General features: G+C 48.0%; 6 protein-coding genes across 7 annotated transcripts; 4 read left to right on the forward strand and 2 right to left on the reverse strand.

Moving 5' to 3' along the window:
- The first annotated feature begins 125 nt into the window (after positions 1 to 125).
- Positions 126 to 7,249, forward strand: E1B28_007303 (uncharacterized protein). Its single transcript, XM_043152025.1, has 10 exons — positions 126 to 665; positions 724 to 1,322; positions 1,373 to 1,502; positions 1,552 to 3,049; positions 3,104 to 4,400; positions 4,463 to 5,494; positions 5,556 to 5,656; positions 5,706 to 5,893; positions 5,946 to 6,686; positions 6,739 to 7,249. The coding sequence occupies exons 1-10, from the start codon at positions 181 to 183 to the stop codon at positions 7,145 to 7,147; spliced, it is 6,480 nt and encodes a 2,159-aa protein (XP_043010110.1). The 5' UTR covers positions 126 to 180; the 3' UTR covers positions 7,148 to 7,249.
- A 10-nt stretch (positions 7,250 to 7,259) lies between these two features.
- Positions 7,260 to 8,294, reverse strand: E1B28_007304 (uncharacterized protein). Its single transcript, XM_043152026.1, has 6 exons — positions 8,245 to 8,294; positions 8,067 to 8,192; positions 7,941 to 8,007; positions 7,778 to 7,888; positions 7,661 to 7,729; positions 7,260 to 7,603 (listed from the first exon to the last, which is right to left on the reverse strand). The coding sequence occupies exons 1-4, from the start codon at positions 8,266 to 8,268 to the stop codon at positions 7,806 to 7,808; spliced, it is 300 nt and encodes a 99-aa protein (XP_043010111.1). The 5' UTR covers positions 8,269 to 8,294; the 3' UTR covers positions 7,260 to 7,603; positions 7,661 to 7,729; positions 7,778 to 7,805.
- A 688-nt stretch (positions 8,295 to 8,982) lies between these two features.
- Positions 8,983 to 11,967, forward strand: E1B28_007305 (uncharacterized protein; the record flags this gene model as incomplete). Its single annotated transcript, XM_043152027.1, has 5 exons — positions 8,983 to 9,093; positions 9,144 to 9,550; positions 9,606 to 9,828; positions 9,884 to 10,609; positions 11,062 to 11,967. The coding sequence occupies 5 exons, from the start codon at positions 8,983 to 8,985 to the stop codon at positions 11,965 to 11,967; spliced, it is 2,373 nt and encodes a 790-aa protein (XP_043010112.1).
- Positions 10,964 to 15,080, forward strand: E1B28_007306 (uncharacterized protein). 2 transcript variants are annotated; one of them, XM_043152029.1, is made up of 11 exons: positions 10,964 to 11,008; positions 11,062 to 12,987; positions 13,043 to 13,076; positions 13,129 to 13,157; positions 13,210 to 13,315; positions 13,374 to 13,411; positions 13,479 to 13,682; positions 13,735 to 13,998; positions 14,064 to 14,312; positions 14,365 to 14,541; positions 14,595 to 15,080. In XM_043152029.1, the coding sequence occupies exons 2-11, from the start codon at positions 12,959 to 12,961 to the stop codon at positions 14,902 to 14,904; spliced, it is 1,440 nt and encodes a 479-aa protein (XP_043010114.1). In that variant the 5' UTR covers positions 10,964 to 11,008; positions 11,062 to 12,958; the 3' UTR covers positions 14,905 to 15,080. The 2 variants fall into 2 exon arrangements, with proteins under 2 accessions (XP_043010114.1, XP_043010113.1); XM_043152028.1 differs by lacking the exon at positions 10,964 to 11,008 and having other exon boundaries at positions 12,879 to 12,987; positions 13,043 to 13,157.
- Positions 15,081 to 15,189: 109 nt separating this feature from the next.
- On the forward strand, positions 15,190 to 16,663 carry E1B28_007307 (uncharacterized protein; the record flags this gene model as incomplete). The annotated part of the gene is made up of 4 exons (XM_043152030.1): positions 15,190 to 15,347; positions 15,406 to 15,441; positions 15,504 to 15,867; positions 15,929 to 16,663. Exons 1-4 carry the CDS (start codon positions 15,343 to 15,345, stop codon positions 16,661 to 16,663), a joined length of 1,140 nt encoding a protein of 379 aa, XP_043010115.1. The 5' UTR covers positions 15,190 to 15,342.
- Positions 16,664 to 16,719: 56 nt separating this feature from the next.
- Positions 16,720 to 18,443, reverse strand: E1B28_007308 (uncharacterized protein; the record flags this gene model as incomplete). The annotated part of the gene is made up of 10 exons (XM_043152031.1): positions 16,720 to 16,950; positions 16,999 to 17,139; positions 17,201 to 17,272; positions 17,325 to 17,383; positions 17,448 to 17,537; positions 17,603 to 17,743; positions 17,807 to 17,902; positions 17,958 to 18,081; positions 18,133 to 18,186; positions 18,235 to 18,443. 10 exons carry the CDS (start codon positions 18,441 to 18,443, stop codon positions 16,842 to 16,844), a joined length of 1,095 nt encoding a protein of 364 aa, XP_043010116.1. The 3' UTR covers positions 16,720 to 16,841.
- Positions 18,444 to 18,445: the final 2 nt, after the last annotated feature.

Raw genomic sequence — 18,445 nt, forward strand, 5'->3', positions numbered from 1 at the left:
TATTCATTGATGTGTTTATCTGAAGAAGTTCTCGTCTCGGAAGGTTCAGGTCGACGCACGTTATACAAAGCTGAACTTGAAAAGGTTGACAGTAACCGACGCGTGATGTCACGCGATCGTGACACCTCTCGTGTTCTTCCCCACCATCCCTCGCTTTCACTGACGCAATTGCTCTCTCCCATGCCTCCTATTAAGGCCAGTTCAGAGGGTCAAAAATCCATTAAAACCTTCTTCACTAAGAAGGGTAACGATCTACCTGAGCCTTCAGAGTCCGGCAGCGACAGCGACGTCGAAGTCGATACTTCATCTGCAAAAAAGACTAGTGGCGCGCGAGGAAGTGCTCCGGACGCGTCTGATCTACCCCCAATCAACAATATTCCGTCTATTTTTGCCGATATAGTCAGCAGAACTCCCAAGGTTCAAGAAGTCGCCGAACATGTAGAGGGTCGCAAACTCCGTGTTGCTACCATGTGTTCGGGCACCGAATCTCCTCTATTGGCGCTGGAACTCATTCAGGCATCCATGAAAGAGAAATATCATGTTGACCTCCAAGTCGAGCACGTTTTCTCATGCGAGATAGAGCCTTTCAAACAGGCTTACATTGAAAGGAACTTCCATCCACCTCTCCTGTTCCGTGATGTTTGCGAGCTAGGAAACGACCAAGCGTGCGTCATCATCCCTCTAATATTCCTTGCGCTTGTCTCTGACTGGCTTTCTCATAAGTCATACAGCTTACGGAGCTTTAGCAACCGTGCCCGGTGATGTCGACCTCTTGGTTGCCGGAACATCTTGTGTCGACTATTCCAACCTGAACAATGAGAAACAAGATATTGATGCCAATGGGGAGTCTGGTCGAACATTCCGTGGTATGATGGCATGGGTTAACATGCACCGACCACCCCTAGTTATATTGGAGAACGTTTGTTCTGCTCCTTGGGATCGGGTCAAAGAGAAATTCGAGTACTATGGTTACAGTGCAGAGTATGCCCGCGTCGACACCAAGGGCTACTATATCCCTCATACAAGAACGCGAGTATATCTGGTGGCCGTCGATGCAAGGAAGTCTTCCGTTCCGGCGAAATGGAAAGACATGGTTATGAATGAACTGAGACGCCCTGCGTCCTCTACGCTGGACGAATTCTTACTCCCCTCGGACGATCCTAGAATCCATCAGGCTCGTCAAAAACTTGTTGCCGAGAGCTACAACGCCGGTGATCGTAAAACTGGACGAACAGATTGGGGTCGGTGTGAGTCGAGGCATCAACGAGCCCGATTAGAAGAAGAATTAGGCAATAAGAGGCCGTTGACTTCCTGGGAAGAAGGTATGATAATTACACCGCAGTCGCTCAAGAGGTCACTCATATCTTTCCAGGCGGAACATGTAAGTTACTTGACTTTGCGTGGACCGACTGGGGAGCAGCTCAAGTCGAAAGGGTTTGGGATTTGATGGATATCAGTCTTCTTCGAGACGCGAAACGTGGATCCGACCCTTCCTATCGAACGTAAGTAATTCAGTTCTTGGTATACGTCCAGTATTCAGATTACTCCCAGCCAGGTGTGGAATTTATCTCAAAATGTCGACCGGACGATTGGTTCCGGCAAAGTGGGGATATGCCCTTGTTTGACGCCATCCATGATACCGTACATCACCAATCGTGGAGGACCTATGGTGGGACTTGAAGCCTTGTCTATGCAAGGCTTACCGGTTGACAAGCTACTACTCACGCGCGAGACGGAGGATCAACTTGCGGATCTGGCAGGGAATGCCATGTCTACCACCGTCGTCGGTACCTGTATCATCGCTGCCCTGATCATTGGCAAGAAATACCTCAAAGCCGGGGATGACAGAGTTAGTTACGAGGCCAAGAAGGGCTCCAGAGGGGTGACCCATGTTAAACAGGAGGATCAAATGGACGTGGACAAAGAAGAAGACTCGGTGGATGATCGTGTCGTCGGAGAAAAGGATCTGGTGCATCATCCCTTGGACTTAGCTGTGACTAAGAACCACACCCTTTCCGAACTCTTGATCGACGCCTCCAAGAGTATCCGCTTGTGTCAATGCGAGGGAAGGACCGATATGACCGACAGACCACTTGTTCGCTGCATCGATTGTGGTACTCCATCCTGTAAGAAATGCGGTGGTCGTCCGGAACATAACCCTTCTCCAGTAAACGAAGAACGGCTGCCACCTTCAGAGTTTGACCGGATCCTGAAGTCCACCCTCCCAATGTGCCTATCCTTCTCTTCCGTGACAAGTCAGCTTCTAAATGAGCTGAAAAGTCAACACGACTGTAAAATTCCTTCTAAACGTTGGGAAGAGTGGTGCGAAGCTGTCCTCAGAGCTGCGTCGTCCGAACTGAGGTTTGTGGAGTCAAAGCGCCAGGAGATCTGGAGTGCCGTTTATCGCTCTCCTGCAGCATCCCTCGAATTATATTTGCATCCGCATACGCCCGAGTGGCGGCTCTATGCGAAACCTCTTGACAGCGAACCTGCGAATGCCGAGATTCGACAAGTCCTCGAAGCTCCCGTGGGCAGACTGATCTGTGACGGGGATCTGTTACAAGGGAAATGGCAATTCGCATTTCCAGAAAAAAGGACGACCGTCGTAAAAATCGCCGGTGCAGGGGAGTTGGTACCCTCTTGGGGTGCTCGCCTTGGCTTAAGTGGAGAAGGTTTCCGCGAGCAAAAGGTTCATTCCGTTCTCAATATCACTGTTTCGAAAGATGGTTCGGGGTTGTTTGACCGTGATATCAGTGGAGAGTATGATCTACTTGAGCGCTGTGGGACAGCCAATGGAGCTCTTCACAAACGACGTAAAGTCAAGGAGGATGACCTTCCGCCCTTATTCTTCCTTCTGGATCCACACCGAACGAGGGAATCGGAAGATTCATTTGTGTTCACACAGAGTATCCGTCGTTATGAGTTTGGCGAGAATCGGCCACTGGTTGCAAAGCTTGATTCAACCTGGAGGCAATCCGATCTCCCAACAGAGGAGGTGACCTGTTATATGCCTTTCCGCTGGATAACATCCAATTGTGTGATGCTACAGGTAAGTTTCTTCTCTTCTTTCGTCTGCGAGCTGATAGCTAACGCCATGCAACAGCCAACTCATGGGCAAGATGCTCAGTTCGGTATACCGGAGACACTTCAAGTGTCTCTCACGAGCGACGCCTGCCGCAGTGCTGTTGCGTTCCTCACATGCAGCGTTCATCTACGAGGTCAAGCAGGATCGGAATGGCCTTTGGGAGTCTGGGGTGAAGTTGACCAGATCCATGAGCGTGAGACGTATCGCGCCATTGCCTGGCTTCTTGAGCGCGTTCGACGTGCCGAAGACCACTTTGCTGAATGGCAGACGGTTACCCTTCCTGACCATGACATCGGTTGCGAAAGATGTGCACCCTCAGCCCCACATATTCGGTACGTCAACGCCGGGAAGAAAATCATGGCCGTTGAAGATCCGGCTGAAGCGGGCGAATACGAGCGGAGGCTGAAAAGACGACCCAGTGCTTTTGTCACCCAACTAAAAATCGAGGAAAACGGCACTGGTTTGGTTCGGGTCGGTCTTAATGTCTCTTCTCTTCTCCATCGTGCGACATCGAGGCTTCCTCCCAAAGATGACTGCGGACCGCTCATGCTATCGTGGCGCATCAACACCAACTTCACCCCCGTTGCTGCTCTGTCTCTCGGTAAATTTGTGCTGAAAAGCAACAAGCATGATAAAGAGCACGCCCAACCACCACACTTCAAGGTGCCTCTCCGAAAGGAGCAATTGCGCTCGTTAGAGTGGATGTTACGCCAGGAGTCTGCACAAGCAGAGCCCTTCATTGAGGAGGAGGTGACTGAAGCGATCCTGATTCCTCTTGGTTGGCGGGCAGAAGGCAGAACGCAACGAACTGTGCATGTTCGTGGTGGTGTTTTGGCCGACCAAGTTGGTTACGGTAAGACCGCTATCACATTGGGCTTGATTGATTGTACACAGGATGAGGTCGAAAAGGAGTTTTCAGAGACGGGGCGAGTAGATGGAAAGATCAGTTTGAAGGCCTCTCTCGTCATCGTGCCACCGCATTTGACCAGGCAATGGGACTCGGAAGTGCGGAAATTCACGAAGAACAGGTTCAAGACACTCGTGTTGTCAACGGTTTCAAATTTAAATTCTGCGACTATCGAGGACTTTCAGGAGGCCGATATCATCATCGTTGCCTCAAATATCTTTAAGAGTACAACGTACCTCGAAAACCTCACTATCTTTGCTGCGACTGCAGCGTTACCAAACAAGGAGGGTCGCCATTTCAACGACCACATGAAGATAGTATGCTCCTCTTTGATGTCACAAGTAGATAGGCTCCAAGATGAAGGTGCCACAGCTGTCAAAACTGAGATTGTGGAGGGACAAAAGCGTGGTGCGTGTTCTATCGCATCTAACGTATAGTTGGCTGAAGAGCCTGCGGCTCGTTGCTACCAGTGGATGAAAAGGCTGCGCTCGCCGCTCAACTACAGTCGAAGAGGCTTAAAGGAAAGTCGTATCGCGAGGCTGCTGAGAAAGCTGTCAAAGCAGACTCGGAGCAACAAGCCGCGCCCTCCGAAAAGCGACTGGTTATGGAATCAGTGTTTATTCCTCCCTACGCTGGACCTTCTGCCGCTCCTTCGGAAGGCTCGGGGGAGGAGAACGAAAATCTCATAGATGTCTCGAATGTTCCGAAACCAAAACGTCGAATTTCTTCTAAACCAATGGTTTTTCGTCTCGTCTCCGATGGAGATGACAGCGAGAGCGGTAGTGATTTCGAGGACGAAGATAACGACGAGGAACCCAAATCAAGGAAGAAAACCAAGGTGAAAGCCAAACCTAAACCCAAACCGACTGCTCGTTCAAAGGCCTCACGTCGGTCTAAAAAGAAGGCGGAGGATAGTGACGAGAGTTTCGTTGTTGAAGAGACTTGTGAAGAGGATGATGACGTGACTTTAGAGGCAATCTCAGACGAAGAGTTCGACGTAGCGGTTACAAAGAAAAAGAAGTCCAACAAAAAAACATCCAAAGGCAAGGTTTCTGCTACTTCTTCGAGCGCCGGTTCGTCTGATAACGACATGGATGTTGACGAGGACCGTCCGTCCTCGAACACGAAGAAGGGGTCGAAGAGAAAATCGACTGCAAAGGACGACCGACCGGTGAAGAAGCGGAAGAGGGCTGAGAATGATCCATGGAAATTGGATTCTGCTGCAGTTCGTCGTGACTGGACACAAATGTCTTGCCCGCCATTGGAAACTTTCCACTTTGCACGAAAGATCGTGGACGAGTATACTTATCTCGACGGAAAAGTTCATTCCCTTGTCACCAACCTTACCGCGGAGAGGTTATGGGTATTGTCCGGAACACCGCCGATCCACGATTTTGGTGCTCTCAAGACGATCTCTCCGTTCTTAGGTGTGCATCTTGGAATCGACGACGATTCCGAGGGTAATTCTCAGGAAGTCAAAAAACGTCGGAGAGAAAGAACTGGTAAATTTAAATTATGACTGTCTTTTCTTTGCCAGAACCCACTGCGACTGATCATTTACAGCTGTCGAAAAGTTCCACTCGTTCAGGGAAGTTAATACTCTCGAATGGCATGCGCATCGGCATGAGCACGGACAAAAATTCTTGGAGACATTTGTTCGCCAGGCAAGTGACCACTGTGATATGTTTTTTTTTGTCTTGACCTGCTCTTTAGAATATTGCGGAGATAGACGAGATTCCCTGGACAGAAAAACGCATTGAAGTCGTTCTTCCAGCCGCTGAGCGCGCAATCTACCTGGAGTTGGAGCACCACTTACGCGCCCTGGACATGACGATCAAACGTGGCAGGAAAACGGAGAGTGACAGAGAAAAGCGTGTCACCCAAGCTTTGGGTGAAAGCCAGTACGTACCGTTGATATGTAAATCCTTTTAGTCACTGATGCCTGACAATTAGGTCGGCTGAGGAAGCTCTTTTGAAACGATGCTCTCATTTTGACCTCGAAACTACCAATGAGAATGCGATGAAGGCTTGTGATGTGATCGTCAAAGCCCGACAAAAACAGCTAGATCAATGCAAATCTGAGCTCTTGGAAGCAATCAAGGCCGGTGTCCAACGGGAAAAGAAGCTTAAACGAACGGGGGGAGAGTCCATGTTCAATGAATGGGCCCGAGTGTGTCGCTCAGAGGGTGTAGAGGACGAAGACGCTACCACGATTGTGGTAGGGCTCATAAACCAAGCGCAAGTCCCTCCCGCCAGGAAGATTGAAAAGGACGAAGGGAAGCAGTTGACTGAGAAGGAAAAAGCAGAGGCGTGGGAACATCGTGAAAAGACACACGAGATTCGAAGGCTCACCAAAGAGCTAGTTGGTCGGGTGCGATCTCTTCGCTATTTCACGATTGTTCGTGATCTGCAAAAGCAAAGAGAAACCCCGTCAAAACTATCATGTCCACGTTGCAAACGCGATGGTTTACTCGTCGAGGAAACTTCGATTCTTTCTTCATGTGGCCATTCTGGTTGCATCGAATGCGTCAAAGCATGCGCTGAGAAGGAAGAGTGTGTTGACGCCTCCTGCAGATCAGCCGCCCGAGTCATCAACATTGTTCATGCAGACACTCTCGGGGTTGACGACGTTGAACGTGATGGGCGAGGTAAACACTTTGGCAAGAAATTAGAAAAAGTGATTCATCTAATCAAGTAGGTGACCTGCCCACTTCACACTTGAAACTGATGTTTATACCTTGTACAGGAAGGAGATCCCCAAGGAAGAACGTGTCTTGTTGTTCGTCCAGTTCCCTGATCTCATGCAGAAGGTTGGGGAGGCTTTGGCTCACAACAAAATTCAATACATCGAAATCAAAGGTTCGGCCAATATGCGAAGTAAAAATTTGGAGAAATTCCAAAACGATTCCGAGGAACGCGTTTTGCTTCTCAATCTCATGGATGAAAGTGCAAGTGGAGCAAATTTGACGAATGCAAATCATGCCATTTTCTTGTCGCCGTTACTAGCTCCCTCACAAGAGATCTACCAGGCTTGTGAGACGCAGGCTGTGGGTCGTTTGGTTCGATATGGGCAGAACAAGCATGTATACATATATCGATGTATCACCAAGGATACAATTGATGAGGAGATTTACGAGCTGAGGAAGCGGAGATAGATACGATGTTCATAGCGCTTGTACGATAGTTTTTCTGATTTATGGTGCATATATACGGTCGTATTAGTTTATTCATCTCGAAATCTCAAATGATCTCGTCCCCATTTTGTGTCCGTGATGGGGACAATTGACAATCCAGTACTGCATGACATCTCATCAATAGAAATATTAATGGCCTTCATGAGATAGACTTTAGGAGCGGCAACGGAGATTATTGAAGTCGGTCGTGAAGAGACAGTCATAAACACTTGAGAAATTATGTTATGAACCAGGAATGGATACGGTATCTGACTCCTTCAAGGGTTGATAAAGAAAACTGTTGCGATTAGAAACGTTGACGAGGTTCTCGATGACTACACCCATTGCACGAATCACTAATTCGACACATTCTCAAAAATTGTCTCGTGGAACCTCAGTTGTAGTCGTGCTCGCTTAGGAATCCCGTATTCAATGAACCTGCGTGATACAAATGAATGAATGGTAAGTAAGACGCGCAGAGTGCAAGACACATACTCCTAACTCAAAGCTTGGCGCTACATTCTAGCTCAAACACTGCTTGGACGTTTCTCGAATAAACCGCCTCTGTTATGGCTGGTAAGACATCATTTACAAAAGGCGTATTACACGTACAATGATACAATCGATGTCCAGAGTGCATCTACTTGCTTGACATTACATATCCTGTCGTATCCAAAATCTTCTTGCCACATATCGAACACAAGCCTTTCTTGTAAGCACAACCTGCCATAGTTGGTTAGTCACCGAAGAGGGCATACAGAAACCGTGGACGTACCATGACAATACTTTGCATTGTTCTGAGTACACGGTTGCTTACAATCTTTGCATTTCCCTTGATACGGCTTCAATCAAGATGAGTAAACTGAAAGTAGACAAGATCAAGATATAGTAAACGACGTACTTGGTATCGGTTCTTTGAGCTGCCAGGACGACTCAACAGCTTGTTCTCCCCAACCTTGCGGGACCCTTCCTTGATAGCGGATGAGCTGGAGGTGAAAGGATCTGGTGCTGCCACTTTGGATAGTTTCTGTAATAGTTCTCAGCGAAGGTGGGGAATTGAAGGTTGTGCTGTTGCATACCCTTTCACATTTCTTGCAGACCATGTCGTGGAAGGTCGGAGATCTATGTCGAACAGGGAAGTACCGATGCTCGGTTGGTAAGACTTACTTACATAACACAAGTGATTTGCCGAATTTGGAAAGTTGGACCCACTTGGATTAGGGTCGGAATAAACATTCATCTGTGGTTCGACTTCCAGATTTTTCTTGTTGACGATCTGAGTCAAACAACAATTATTATTTCAACGTTTTATTATATGGCGCACCCTCTAACTCTCCTTAGTTCTGGAACCCACCTTCCAAGTTGGCTTTGGACCAGATGGGAAGGTGCTTCCCTGGCAGAAGGCTCTTATTGTTATACTGGCGCTTACCCTACTTTCATCAATCCAACTCCTACTTTTTCTCAAAGCAAAACACATACCGTTGACATGGTAGCATTAACGGGCCAATGTGAAGTTCAGTCTGAACGGTACTTCTCACAAAAGATTTCTTACGCGGATCACGCAGCGCCTATCAAGAAACTAAAATTTTTCGTCTCTACTCCGTTCGTTGGCGAAGTAAAACAACAACTCCAAAACTCCTACGACGGATTGATTGCCTGGCTGTAAACATCCGATGCTGGGGGCAACCTTTTTATATTTTTTTTCTCTTTTCTTCGACACCGCTACTAGTAGCGACTCAGCTACGGTTATGCGGGTATAAATTCCCTTCGCTGGTCATTGAGGATGGTCAGTTTCATTGTATCTTTTTATCTCTTCAATGCCTTCTCGCCGTCGTCTCAACTATGTACGCCGCTACAAGGTCCCCGACGATGTCCTCATCTTGGTTTTGGGCTACCTTGATCCTCCATCTTTGTGGAGAGCTTGCAAGGTCTGTGCCGGATTGACATTTGCTATGACTCGTGTATTAATATCCCATAGGCCTTCAAACGAATTCATGCTCTGGTGAAGGACTTCTCTGACCTTCGCTACAAATACGAGCTTGCAATTTTGGGCATGAAGGATGGGCCCGTAGCACATGCGCGTGTCCCTCCTGTGTATAGACTCCAACTCTTGAACGCTTACAGGCAAGGCTGGGGCGGGCTTTCGTGGACTTACGAATCGAAAGCTCAAATCCCTCAGTCCACCCGAGCTGGCGCCTCTGGTGGTTTTCTGCAGCAGATAAAGGAGAACGGTGGAAACACTGTTCTCGACTTGATGGAGCTGCCCTCGACTCGAACAAATCGGCTCCCAGCCTCTACACGCCATCTGCGGTACATTTCTTCCGGTATCGAGAGCCTAGCTATCGACCAGGTTCAAGCGCTTATCATAACTAGTCATGCCTTCAGGTTTGTGAATTATCCGTCTTTGAACGTCCAACATTTTAAAAGGTTCGGGATTAAGTCACCAGGGACAGATCGGTATCCAGCTCCATTTCAGGGATCTCTGGAATTTTAATAAACACCCTAGGGCATGCGCTCCGTCGTACGAGTTCTCGACTCAGGTTTCTTCCCGCCTACGTCGAATTGATATTACTATCTGTGGATCCAAAGTTGCCATTTCGCTTGAATTTTCCGGCGCACGAATGAAGCACTTGATCATGAGTTGGTTCACTTTTGATGCTAGGGTTGGTACCTTTCCAAGATATGAAATCGTAGCTCACACCTTTTCACTGTGGACAGTGGCTCGATGACGAAGATGTCCTCTTCCTGGACGAGACCTACCTTCTCGGAATCAACAGGAGGTCTGGAATCCCGCTCCTGTGTCTCTACAACATCTCCAAACCGTCCGCGTTTACTATTCTCCGTGAATTTGAACTTCCAGAGGCTTGGGACCGTTCCGTCATTGAATTTTGTCCCAACAGTTCCCCACGCTCCGATTTTTCACTTTCTCCCAGCACTGTGTTTTATTTGGCACCAGAAACGAGGATCCTCGCTATCAAATCTAGGAAATCCTCTCGAGACCCTCAAGCTCCATATACCCCTAACGACTGGTTGTTCATCAAAGAGTCGTATTTTAAGCACATGTCACGCAGAGATCCTTTCCGCATGGCCTGGAAGCAGTGGGGTCAGTACTGTCTCGCCAAAGAGGTGATGAACTACCCTCCGTCGACGATTCGTGGTCCCTACATCGTTGGCTCAAAAGTCTTCTACGTCGAGAACACTCTCGCAAGAGTCACCGGCAGTCGAAGCACCACCCTTACCGTACACGGAGGATCACGACTGCATGCAATTGATTTCTCTCCGTTTACGGACTATGGCGAAGCGTCTGGACAGAACTGGGTTTCAAATGGACCCAAGGCTGGACTTATTCCTAGTGAATATAGCAAGTCGATTCATGCTGCTGTTGTGGATGGGTTGTCGATTGAGGACGTTAGCGTCACTGAAGATAATATTATCCTTTTCACTGTACGTCGTCATTCTCTAGTGGGACTTTTTCTCATAGTAAGGGATTAGGAACTGTGCCAAGGTTATCGACTCGCTTCCGTGTTGACATTCGGGGCGCCAACTGTGCGATATTGAATTCAAAGGACGTTTCAACTCGCTAGTATATATTATATCCTTTCCGGAAGATCATTCATCTGAAAAATGTACAGTAATGGAGAGCTCTCCCCCCGTCGTGTCAAATATGCGTAGCCAAAAGATTTGAATATTTGTCTTGCTAAATAGAATCTGGCATCTACATTCCAACGTCAGGGTTTGGGACGGATACTCTTTGCGATCGGACCGTTATTCCGAGTCAGTGAGACGCGTCTGTGATGTGTATCATACACTCAGAAAAACTTTGTTCTCTGCTTCGGGAATCGAGTACGTTTGTCGATCTTCTAGAAATTGTGCACCATTGACCTTCATGATTCTAGATGGTAGGTATCAGCTCTACGGACAGCATATCGAAGGCATTAGATCCAGAAGAGATCCTAAACAGCTCACTAAACACCCTCTACGGCTATCAACCTATCACTCTTTCATCCTCAGGATCACTGTTTGAATACACTCTACATTCGGGAGGCTCATGGAGCGGAGATAACAAGCCATCCACACTCGTGCTTCGTACACCCGACACACGTTCTTCTAATTGGTCTCTTCACGCCTCATCGATATGGGCATCATCGAGATATTTAGCAGACCACTTTGACGAACTGGGTCTCCCGGACTTGATCGGAGATAAAGAGGCAAGTCAACCTGAATCGAGCTGTTTTCGTCTATTGGAATTAGGTGCTGGTGCCGGTCTTCCAGGAATCGTGATCGCAAAGACCCACCAAAGACTACGGGTCACGATCAGCGATTATCCTGACCAGCAGCTCATCGAAACCCTCTGCGAGAATATCTCTAGAAACGCCGTGGAAGGGAATTGTAAAGCCATAGCATACGCTTGGGGTTCAGAATCAAACTCTCTTTGTGATGATGGTACACACCCTCAGGAACCAACCAGGCTATTCGACATGATCATCGCTGCCGATACGGTATGGAATCCAGACCTTCACTGCGTTTTCATTGACTCTCTCAAAATGCTGCTGAAGAGGACGGAAGGAGCATGTATTCATCTGGTGGCTGGGCTTCATACCGGAAGGTACACTTTACAATCATTCATAAGAGCCGTTGCTCAAGCGGGACTTGTCGTCGAATCTGCGATCGAGCGAGAGTTGAATGGATGTTCAAGTCGCCCTTGGAATGTGAAGAAGGCAGAAGAAGAGGATGAGAAAGAGAGGAGGCAATGGGTTGTTTGGATAACGATAAGATGGCCGATGCATAAAGATAGAGAGTGATATCCTTGACCCAGACTTCCGACCGTGTCAAGAACATTGTCATTGTCTACCCCTATCCATACCGCGACTCACTATACATATATGCAATACAGTGTGGTCGACCTAACTTGAGGTCATGTCAAGATAGACCCACCCGGAGGCGGCTGTCCAAGAACTCGAATCATTGGGTGACTGGCCGGATGGAAAATTCCGAGGTTCATGCAATCGCTGCACAGGTCATATTGATCAACGCACGTATTGCTGTTGGAAGATGCGAGGGTTATCGCTATCGCAAGAAAACTGAAAAAGACCCTTACTTGACACAATGGTACCTGGGGCCAACGATGGGGTATAAACCACAACCATCACAACTTTGCCCAAAGTGGTAGGTCCACATTGTTGGAGTGGACAGGCAAATGTAACGATGGGTACTTGGATGATCGGTGGGTGGACGCGCCGCGCAAGACTGACACAGATCGTAATCCGGGCACGTTTTACAATGAAATCGCATTCCTCGAAGAGGACGTTGTTGACAACTGTCGCAGGTTATTTGAAGGTGTATGATATCGGTGTCGCGAATAAGATCTGGTCCTATGAAGCGTACGAGCAAAATTGGATGGTTTCTAGGATGCTGAAATGTGGGTGGAGGGTTATCGCAGCAGTTCGAGCATATTTTGAAGTCTGGGCATCTAGATTTGAGCATTCTGTTCATAAAAGAAATAGTGAAGGACGGAAAAAAACGTTTACTCTTTACACCTGTATGTCGACCCAACGATTGGATTCTGGAGGCAGCCGTCACACTGAAGTCCGTGGTGTATTTCAAGCAAGTTCCCGGCGTTTGCTGCGGGTTCACGTTGCGATTCGGTGTATGACGGAGGAGAGACGTCTGAGCTCATTGTTGAAAGGCACTTGATGATAAACAACAAGCAACTCCGCTGCAGGCGCGTCTCTTGTCTTTACTCTCCCACCACCCCTTTCATTTTTGTACATTATATCCTCTTTTTGCTCTGTTATGGATTCACCTGATATCAGTCCAGAGAGGTCAGAGGGCTATTTTCTCCGTTTTGGCTCCCTCACTCATGGCCTGTTCTCCCAGGGTGGTTAAGATCACATACAAGAGCCGAGCCAAGGTAGACACAAATACCCATTTCACATTTCCGCACAATCAGTTCATTTACGTAGAAAAAGAGAGAGCTGGAGGATGATCACGAGTATGGTCGGCGCGTCTTGACCCGTGTTTTACTATGCTGACGACGTCGATAGTGCCCAATCGGTGGCTTCTGTAGCGACTAACGAGCTCGAAAAGGAAAAGCCGATCTCAATCTCGAAAAGATCTCCAGTAAGACAGCAGAAAGCTTCGGAAATGAGGGTGCGCGTTCTTTCTCTTCTGTTGTTCAGGCCATACATCAACGAGGCAGCACTTTCAGCCACCTGACAGTCCCTCATCTAAGAAGTTGGAATTTAAGTCCGTCCGGGTCACCGTTTTTACTGGCTGCGAAATAACCGTCATTTCTCCTTTCCAATCCCCACAGGGTACCTGAAGTCTCTTACCAGCGTCAACGTTGCGATTCCAAAATACCGGACTCCGTGGCAAATGAGAAGAAGACATCCCACATACGATCTAAATCATCTCTGAAATCTCTGAAACAACTTAAAGTCTTGTCTTCCTCGCCATCAAGCTCTATACACAAGCCTGTCTTTCGATCTCACAAGCCTAACTCGTCGGTCTCGCTCAAGTAAGGTCCACATGGCTCAGAGCTGGAATACCTTATTTGACTGTGGTAATAGGAATCCTACACCCTCCAATTCGGAGTTCGACGACGACGCTTCTGTAGCCGAATCTATCCTGAGCACTACCAAAGTCCGCCGTACAGAAGCTGAGCGTATTGAGTACTTCAAGAATCAGCCTGAAGCCAGCGACGTCGAACCATATCACGTCATATGTCTTCGTTGCAAGAAGACAGTCAACTTACGCAAAAGACAAACATATTCAGTCAAGCCTTGGGAAATTCATCGAGCACGTTGCGACGCAAAGGTACCCTCTGGGTTGTTGTGAGTTTTTCCCCCACCGCTTCTGAGAGCTCAGCTGTCTGTCATCTAACTCAAACGACTTTAAGTGACGAAACATCTACACATACTGCCAAAGAGAACGACAACAAATCTCAAACTGGTACAACCACCACAACAACTCGCACAAAAACCACAGAAGCAGAGAGAAAGACAATATTAGAGTGTGAAGCGGCCGATGTGAAGCCGGACGAAGCCCTCTGTAAACGATGTAAGAAGTGGATACGTCTGGGTAACGGTAATTCCAAGTATAGCCTGGGTAATTGGTCAAGTCACCAAGCGAGATGTGGTGGCGTTGTGTGCGTATTTCTGTCTCTTGCCGCTTTCCAATCCGCTGAAACATGTCCTCAGCCCCAGCAGTCGAGTTGCGACTGCAGAACGAAAGTTACGCATCGTGAATGATCCAAGAGCTAAAGCGTTCGGACCGAGGCACGTTGAATGTGTAACATGTGGCAAGTCGATTGTTCTGGAAGGCGAAGCTGATTATACCCTCGCATCTTGGGAAAAACATAAGACGGAATGTCCAAAGTAGGTTCAAGCAGTCTATCAATCTAACCAGTAGTGCTAACCAGTCCCGGTAGTTCCGATACCTCAGCGAAACAAGTAGCCCCGGAGACATGTTCTGCACCCAACGGTGTACCAATGCCGCCACCCTCTGTGGAATCTTCTTCCACGGTAGTTTCCCCAGAGGGAGCAGAAAGCAGTGGTCCTCAAAAGAGTGGCGTGAAGCGTTGTTTGGAGGAAGAAACTGAGGACGCCACAGAACCACCGTCTATTAGGCCGAGAACGGAAGTTTACGCTCCTTCAGAGAAAGAAGCCCCTTCTGCCCTAGGCTGGTTTCTGTTGCCTTTCCGTTCCTTTATTCGTGGTTTCAAAGAGAGTCTCAGCTAATTATGATGTTCCCTGTCCTTTTCAAGTTGGTTCCCACTCGTTTTGTATTTCTAGTCGATACCGCCATCTAGTCTTTTGTTTATTCTTGTCCTTCGTTGCATTATTCCTTCTACAACAAATAATCTTTCCTTTGTTTTGCTGGATTGCCGAATGGTAGAGGCTTGTGGACCTTGGCCTGAACTCCTCCCTGAGTTCCTCGCACCCGTGATCCGGGGTTTCTATCCACGTTTGTCGAGTGAAAGAACTGATTTCACTGTCGGTTCGACGGGGACGTGGCCCGGGCGCTATTCTTTGACCCCCACCCCCCGGGTGATGCCACTCACCGAGACATAGAAAGTCCATCTCTGAAACTTGACCCCGATTATCGTAGGGGATAGATATCACGAAAACCGCTCTCCGACACCACTAGAACCTGTTCCCCATATCCATATAACGAACATGCAGTGAGCGTCTGTTTCTCTCGTTATTCATCGTGACACTTATGAACGCGTTTTGGTGCAGGAGAGACCTCCAAGATTCACGTCCACTCCCATCTACGTGCGTTTAATTCCTTTCAAATTTCTGAATGCCGTCTTATTGAAGCTTGGGCGTGGAATCAGCAACAACAACGCGAACCGGAAAGTCATAACAAAGAAAGTTGTCCCAAACCCTCTGAACCCGAAAGTGCTAGAGGCAGTAAAGGCCAGGGAAGAAGAGCTCAAAAATGATCCCCATGCCCGACACATCGATGCACATAACGTGCAGTGCCTCCTCTGCGACAGGATTATCAAGTTAAGCAGCAAGAGCTTATTCGATTTGTCCCATTGGAAGGAGCATCGATCAAGAAAGCATGGTATCCGCATTGGCAACGTCAAAAAGCCGCATACAACTAGGATTTTAGTCGAAGAAACGAACGAGAGGGTGAAATCACGGAAGCCTAGTAGTACTCCTAGTGATCACAATAAGAAGTCTGTTCAAAACCAGGTAGTTTACTGTTTGACTTCAACCTCTGCTGTCGCCATTCTCAACCTGACGCCTTTGCTAGCTCATCACAGCCCAACTACACAAATACCCCTCGCCCTCTGGCTCAGATACTAGCTCACAGTCCTCTGGAGACGCCCCACGTCGTTCCACGCGTTCCCACAAGTCCTCACATCGTTTCAATCCCTTGGCTCCGGTCTTGAACGACGCCAGTCATTCTAGCTCTCGACGGCGGTCCTTGCGACACCACTCTTCCGCCCAAGGCTGCTCACAGATAGAAGTGACCCCCCCTTCGGCCCGCCGCTCCAGGTCCGATCGTGCAGAGTCGTCACCTCTAAGCTCTGTTCCTAGATCATTTGCGTCTTCGACCTCGTCCCTCACTTCTCTGTCTTCGTCAGACATCTCTCCTTCATCGATTGGAGAGGACCCTGTTAACCCACTTCCCGTGCTCCCTGAACTAACACTTCCATCTGAAATCATGGAATACCTCAGTTTTGCGCGATGCCCTCCCCAAATCTACAGGACCACATCTGCGACCGATCCTGTTCGATCCTTTCCGTGTTGGAGGGATTGGTCGTGGTCAATGTTGAATTTGCCCCGGTGGTCTACGTGTGAGGACGAAGATGAGGAAGGCGAACATAAGCCTCATAGGCCCCTCAGCTCTCCTAGAGGCGATACCAAGAGCGCGGCCGTCCCTGAATGTACCATGGACGAGGGTGACCCACACTTGAGATCCACCGGTGTGGGATACATGTTTTTCGATCACGACGCCTCATCTTCTCCCCTCGAATATTTTTAAATTTGACATCCAATCCTGCGTTACCCTTCGTGTCGGTCATTGATCTCACTTGTATTATAAACGTTGATATCATCCATTCGCATTCTTACACTGTTGTACTTCAGTCTCTGCATTATTCTAATTGATTCTTCAGGCTAGTAATTTATTCCACACCTTCCCATCCATTTCTAGTACGCTTTCAACCAGCAGCACGCGGAGTTCTGTCGTCGTCATCTGTAGGAGGAGGTTTAACAACCCCACTGTTCAACATTGTATTGATGACGGTATCTTGGTTTGCACGAGTCCCCCTGCAGGCGAAGTGAGCAAATGGTTATTGGTTGAAAGGGTGCACTCACAAAATATTTCTCACCACGTCTGGCATAATCGCTCCACTTTGAATATCCAGTTTTTCGACGCCAGCGATGCCGTCTGCGCGAGATGGTCCAACATTGACCATGAGGACAGGCTTTTTATTGTCCACGGCACTCTTCAACAACCTGTAGCAGTGCTGAAGTCAGCACAATAAGGATCAGTGAATACTCGAACAGAGATATTGACCTGAATGCAGAATACGTCGCAAGAGTCGTGCCCATCAAAAGTACTCTGTCGGCTTTCTCAATGTCGTGAAAACTATTTGAGAAGACCATCAACGACGTGAAGGTTCAATTCCAATGGCACTTACGATCGATCCTTGACTTCTGCCCTCAGCGATTCTCCGAAAAATACTAGGTCGGGTTTGTGCTTAGAACAAAATAGAAGACTTGAGCGAATCGAACTGAGGCTCCCACAATTGTGATAAACGTACGACATCATTAAGACGGTTTTCGCTCAGACAGGTCGGACATTCAGGTATCACAAAGTCGCTGTAAGATATACCGAGGTGTTCTATGGCCACCTACATGAGTGACTGAATTAAGCATTCTCGTACAAGAAGTAGGGGGGGGGGATATCTGGACGAACATCACCATCAGGATTAGTTCTAGGCTCTTGACCTATTCTTTCTATCTCCCGAGCAAAACTGAGCCATTTTGGGTTTGCCTCGGAAAGCCGATCTTGAAATGTATTTCGGTCAACCACGTGCCCATGTTTGCAGCGTACGCGCTATAATAACGAAGAGTGTCTATTTCACGTTCAAAGGTTTACAAGCGGATGGGTAGGGCTCACATGCAGTGTGCCATGAAGTTCTAAGATGGATTCTTGCATATGAACAGGACCGATGGAGGACATGGAAAGAGCCTTGTGATGAAGACCGTCTACATTCTGTTGGCCGCAGCGTCGTTAGTTCTCATGTGAACTGCCACGAGAGTGTGTTTACTTGGGTTATGAGACGAGGCACGATTCTTGCGTATTGTAAAGCAGACAATCCATAGTGTGTTGTGTTTGGGAAAGCATTTCGAACGGCTGGATACCCAAGGTAAGAACGTAACCAGTATCGTTTCCTAGCGCAATGCATGAGCCAGACTTAAAGAAAACTCGAGGGTAAAAGGCACCGATATAAAGACCCTTTCTCCGTCTCATCCATTAATTCATGATAGAATATCGGTCTGAAAACATGCTTCAGTATCCTGTTCAATAATTGTACTACTGCTCACTTGTAGTTTGGATTCATATATCGTCCATCCTTGCCACGATATGCACGGATCCCAGAATCGACGCTAACACCCGCACCTGTCAAGACCGTAACATTTCCAGGAGCAAGAAAGTTCGCGACGCGCTCTACTGCTTCTTGAACTGTAACACTTGGGAGTATTTGACCAGAGGATATGAGGGATCTCGGGATATCGGGGACAGTAAAACGCATGT

Source organism: Marasmius oreades, chromosome 4 (genome assembly GCF_018924745.1).
Source record: "Marasmius oreades isolate 03SP1 chromosome 4, whole genome shotgun sequence".
NCBI lineage: Eukaryota > Fungi > Basidiomycota > Agaricomycetes > Agaricales > Marasmiaceae > Marasmius > Marasmius oreades.

What these genes read in the sequence shown, in the direction of transcription:
- E1B28_007306 (XM_043152029.1), top strand. Translation starts at nt 12,959, where the DNA reads ATGGATTCACCTGATATCAGTCCAGAGAG. An exon ending in CCTGATATCAGTCCAGAGAG is followed by an intron (nt 12,988 to 13,042) that starts GTCAGAGGGCTA and finishes CTGTTCTCCCAG; the next exon opens with GGTGGTTAAGATCACATACA. An exon ending in AAGGTACCCTCTGGGTTGTT is followed by an intron (nt 13,999 to 14,063) that starts GTGAGTTTTTCC and finishes AACGACTTTAAG; the next exon opens with TGACGAAACATCTACACATA.
- E1B28_007304 (XM_043152026.1), bottom strand. Translation starts at nt 8,268, where the DNA reads ATGGTCTGCAAGAAATGTGAAAGG. An exon ending in TCTGCAAGAAATGTGAAAGG is followed by an intron (nt 8,193 to 8,244) that starts GTATGCAACAGC and finishes GAACTATTACAG; the next exon opens with AAACTATCCAAAGTGGCAGC. An exon ending in GCTCAAAGAACCGATACCAA is followed by an intron (nt 8,008 to 8,066) that starts GTACGTCGTTTA and finishes TCTTGATTGAAG; the next exon opens with CCGTATCAAGGGAAATGCAA.
- E1B28_007303 (XM_043152025.1), top strand. Translation starts at nt 181, where the DNA reads ATGCCTCCTATTAAGGCCAGTTCAGAGGGTCAAAAATCCATTAAAACC. An exon ending in TCCGACCCTTCCTATCGAAC is followed by an intron (nt 1,503 to 1,551) that starts GTAAGTAATTCA and finishes GATTACTCCCAG; the next exon opens with CCAGGTGTGGAATTTATCTC. An exon ending in ACGTCGGAGAGAAAGAACTG is followed by an intron (nt 5,495 to 5,555) that starts GTAAATTTAAAT and finishes GATCATTTACAG; the next exon opens with CTGTCGAAAAGTTCCACTCG.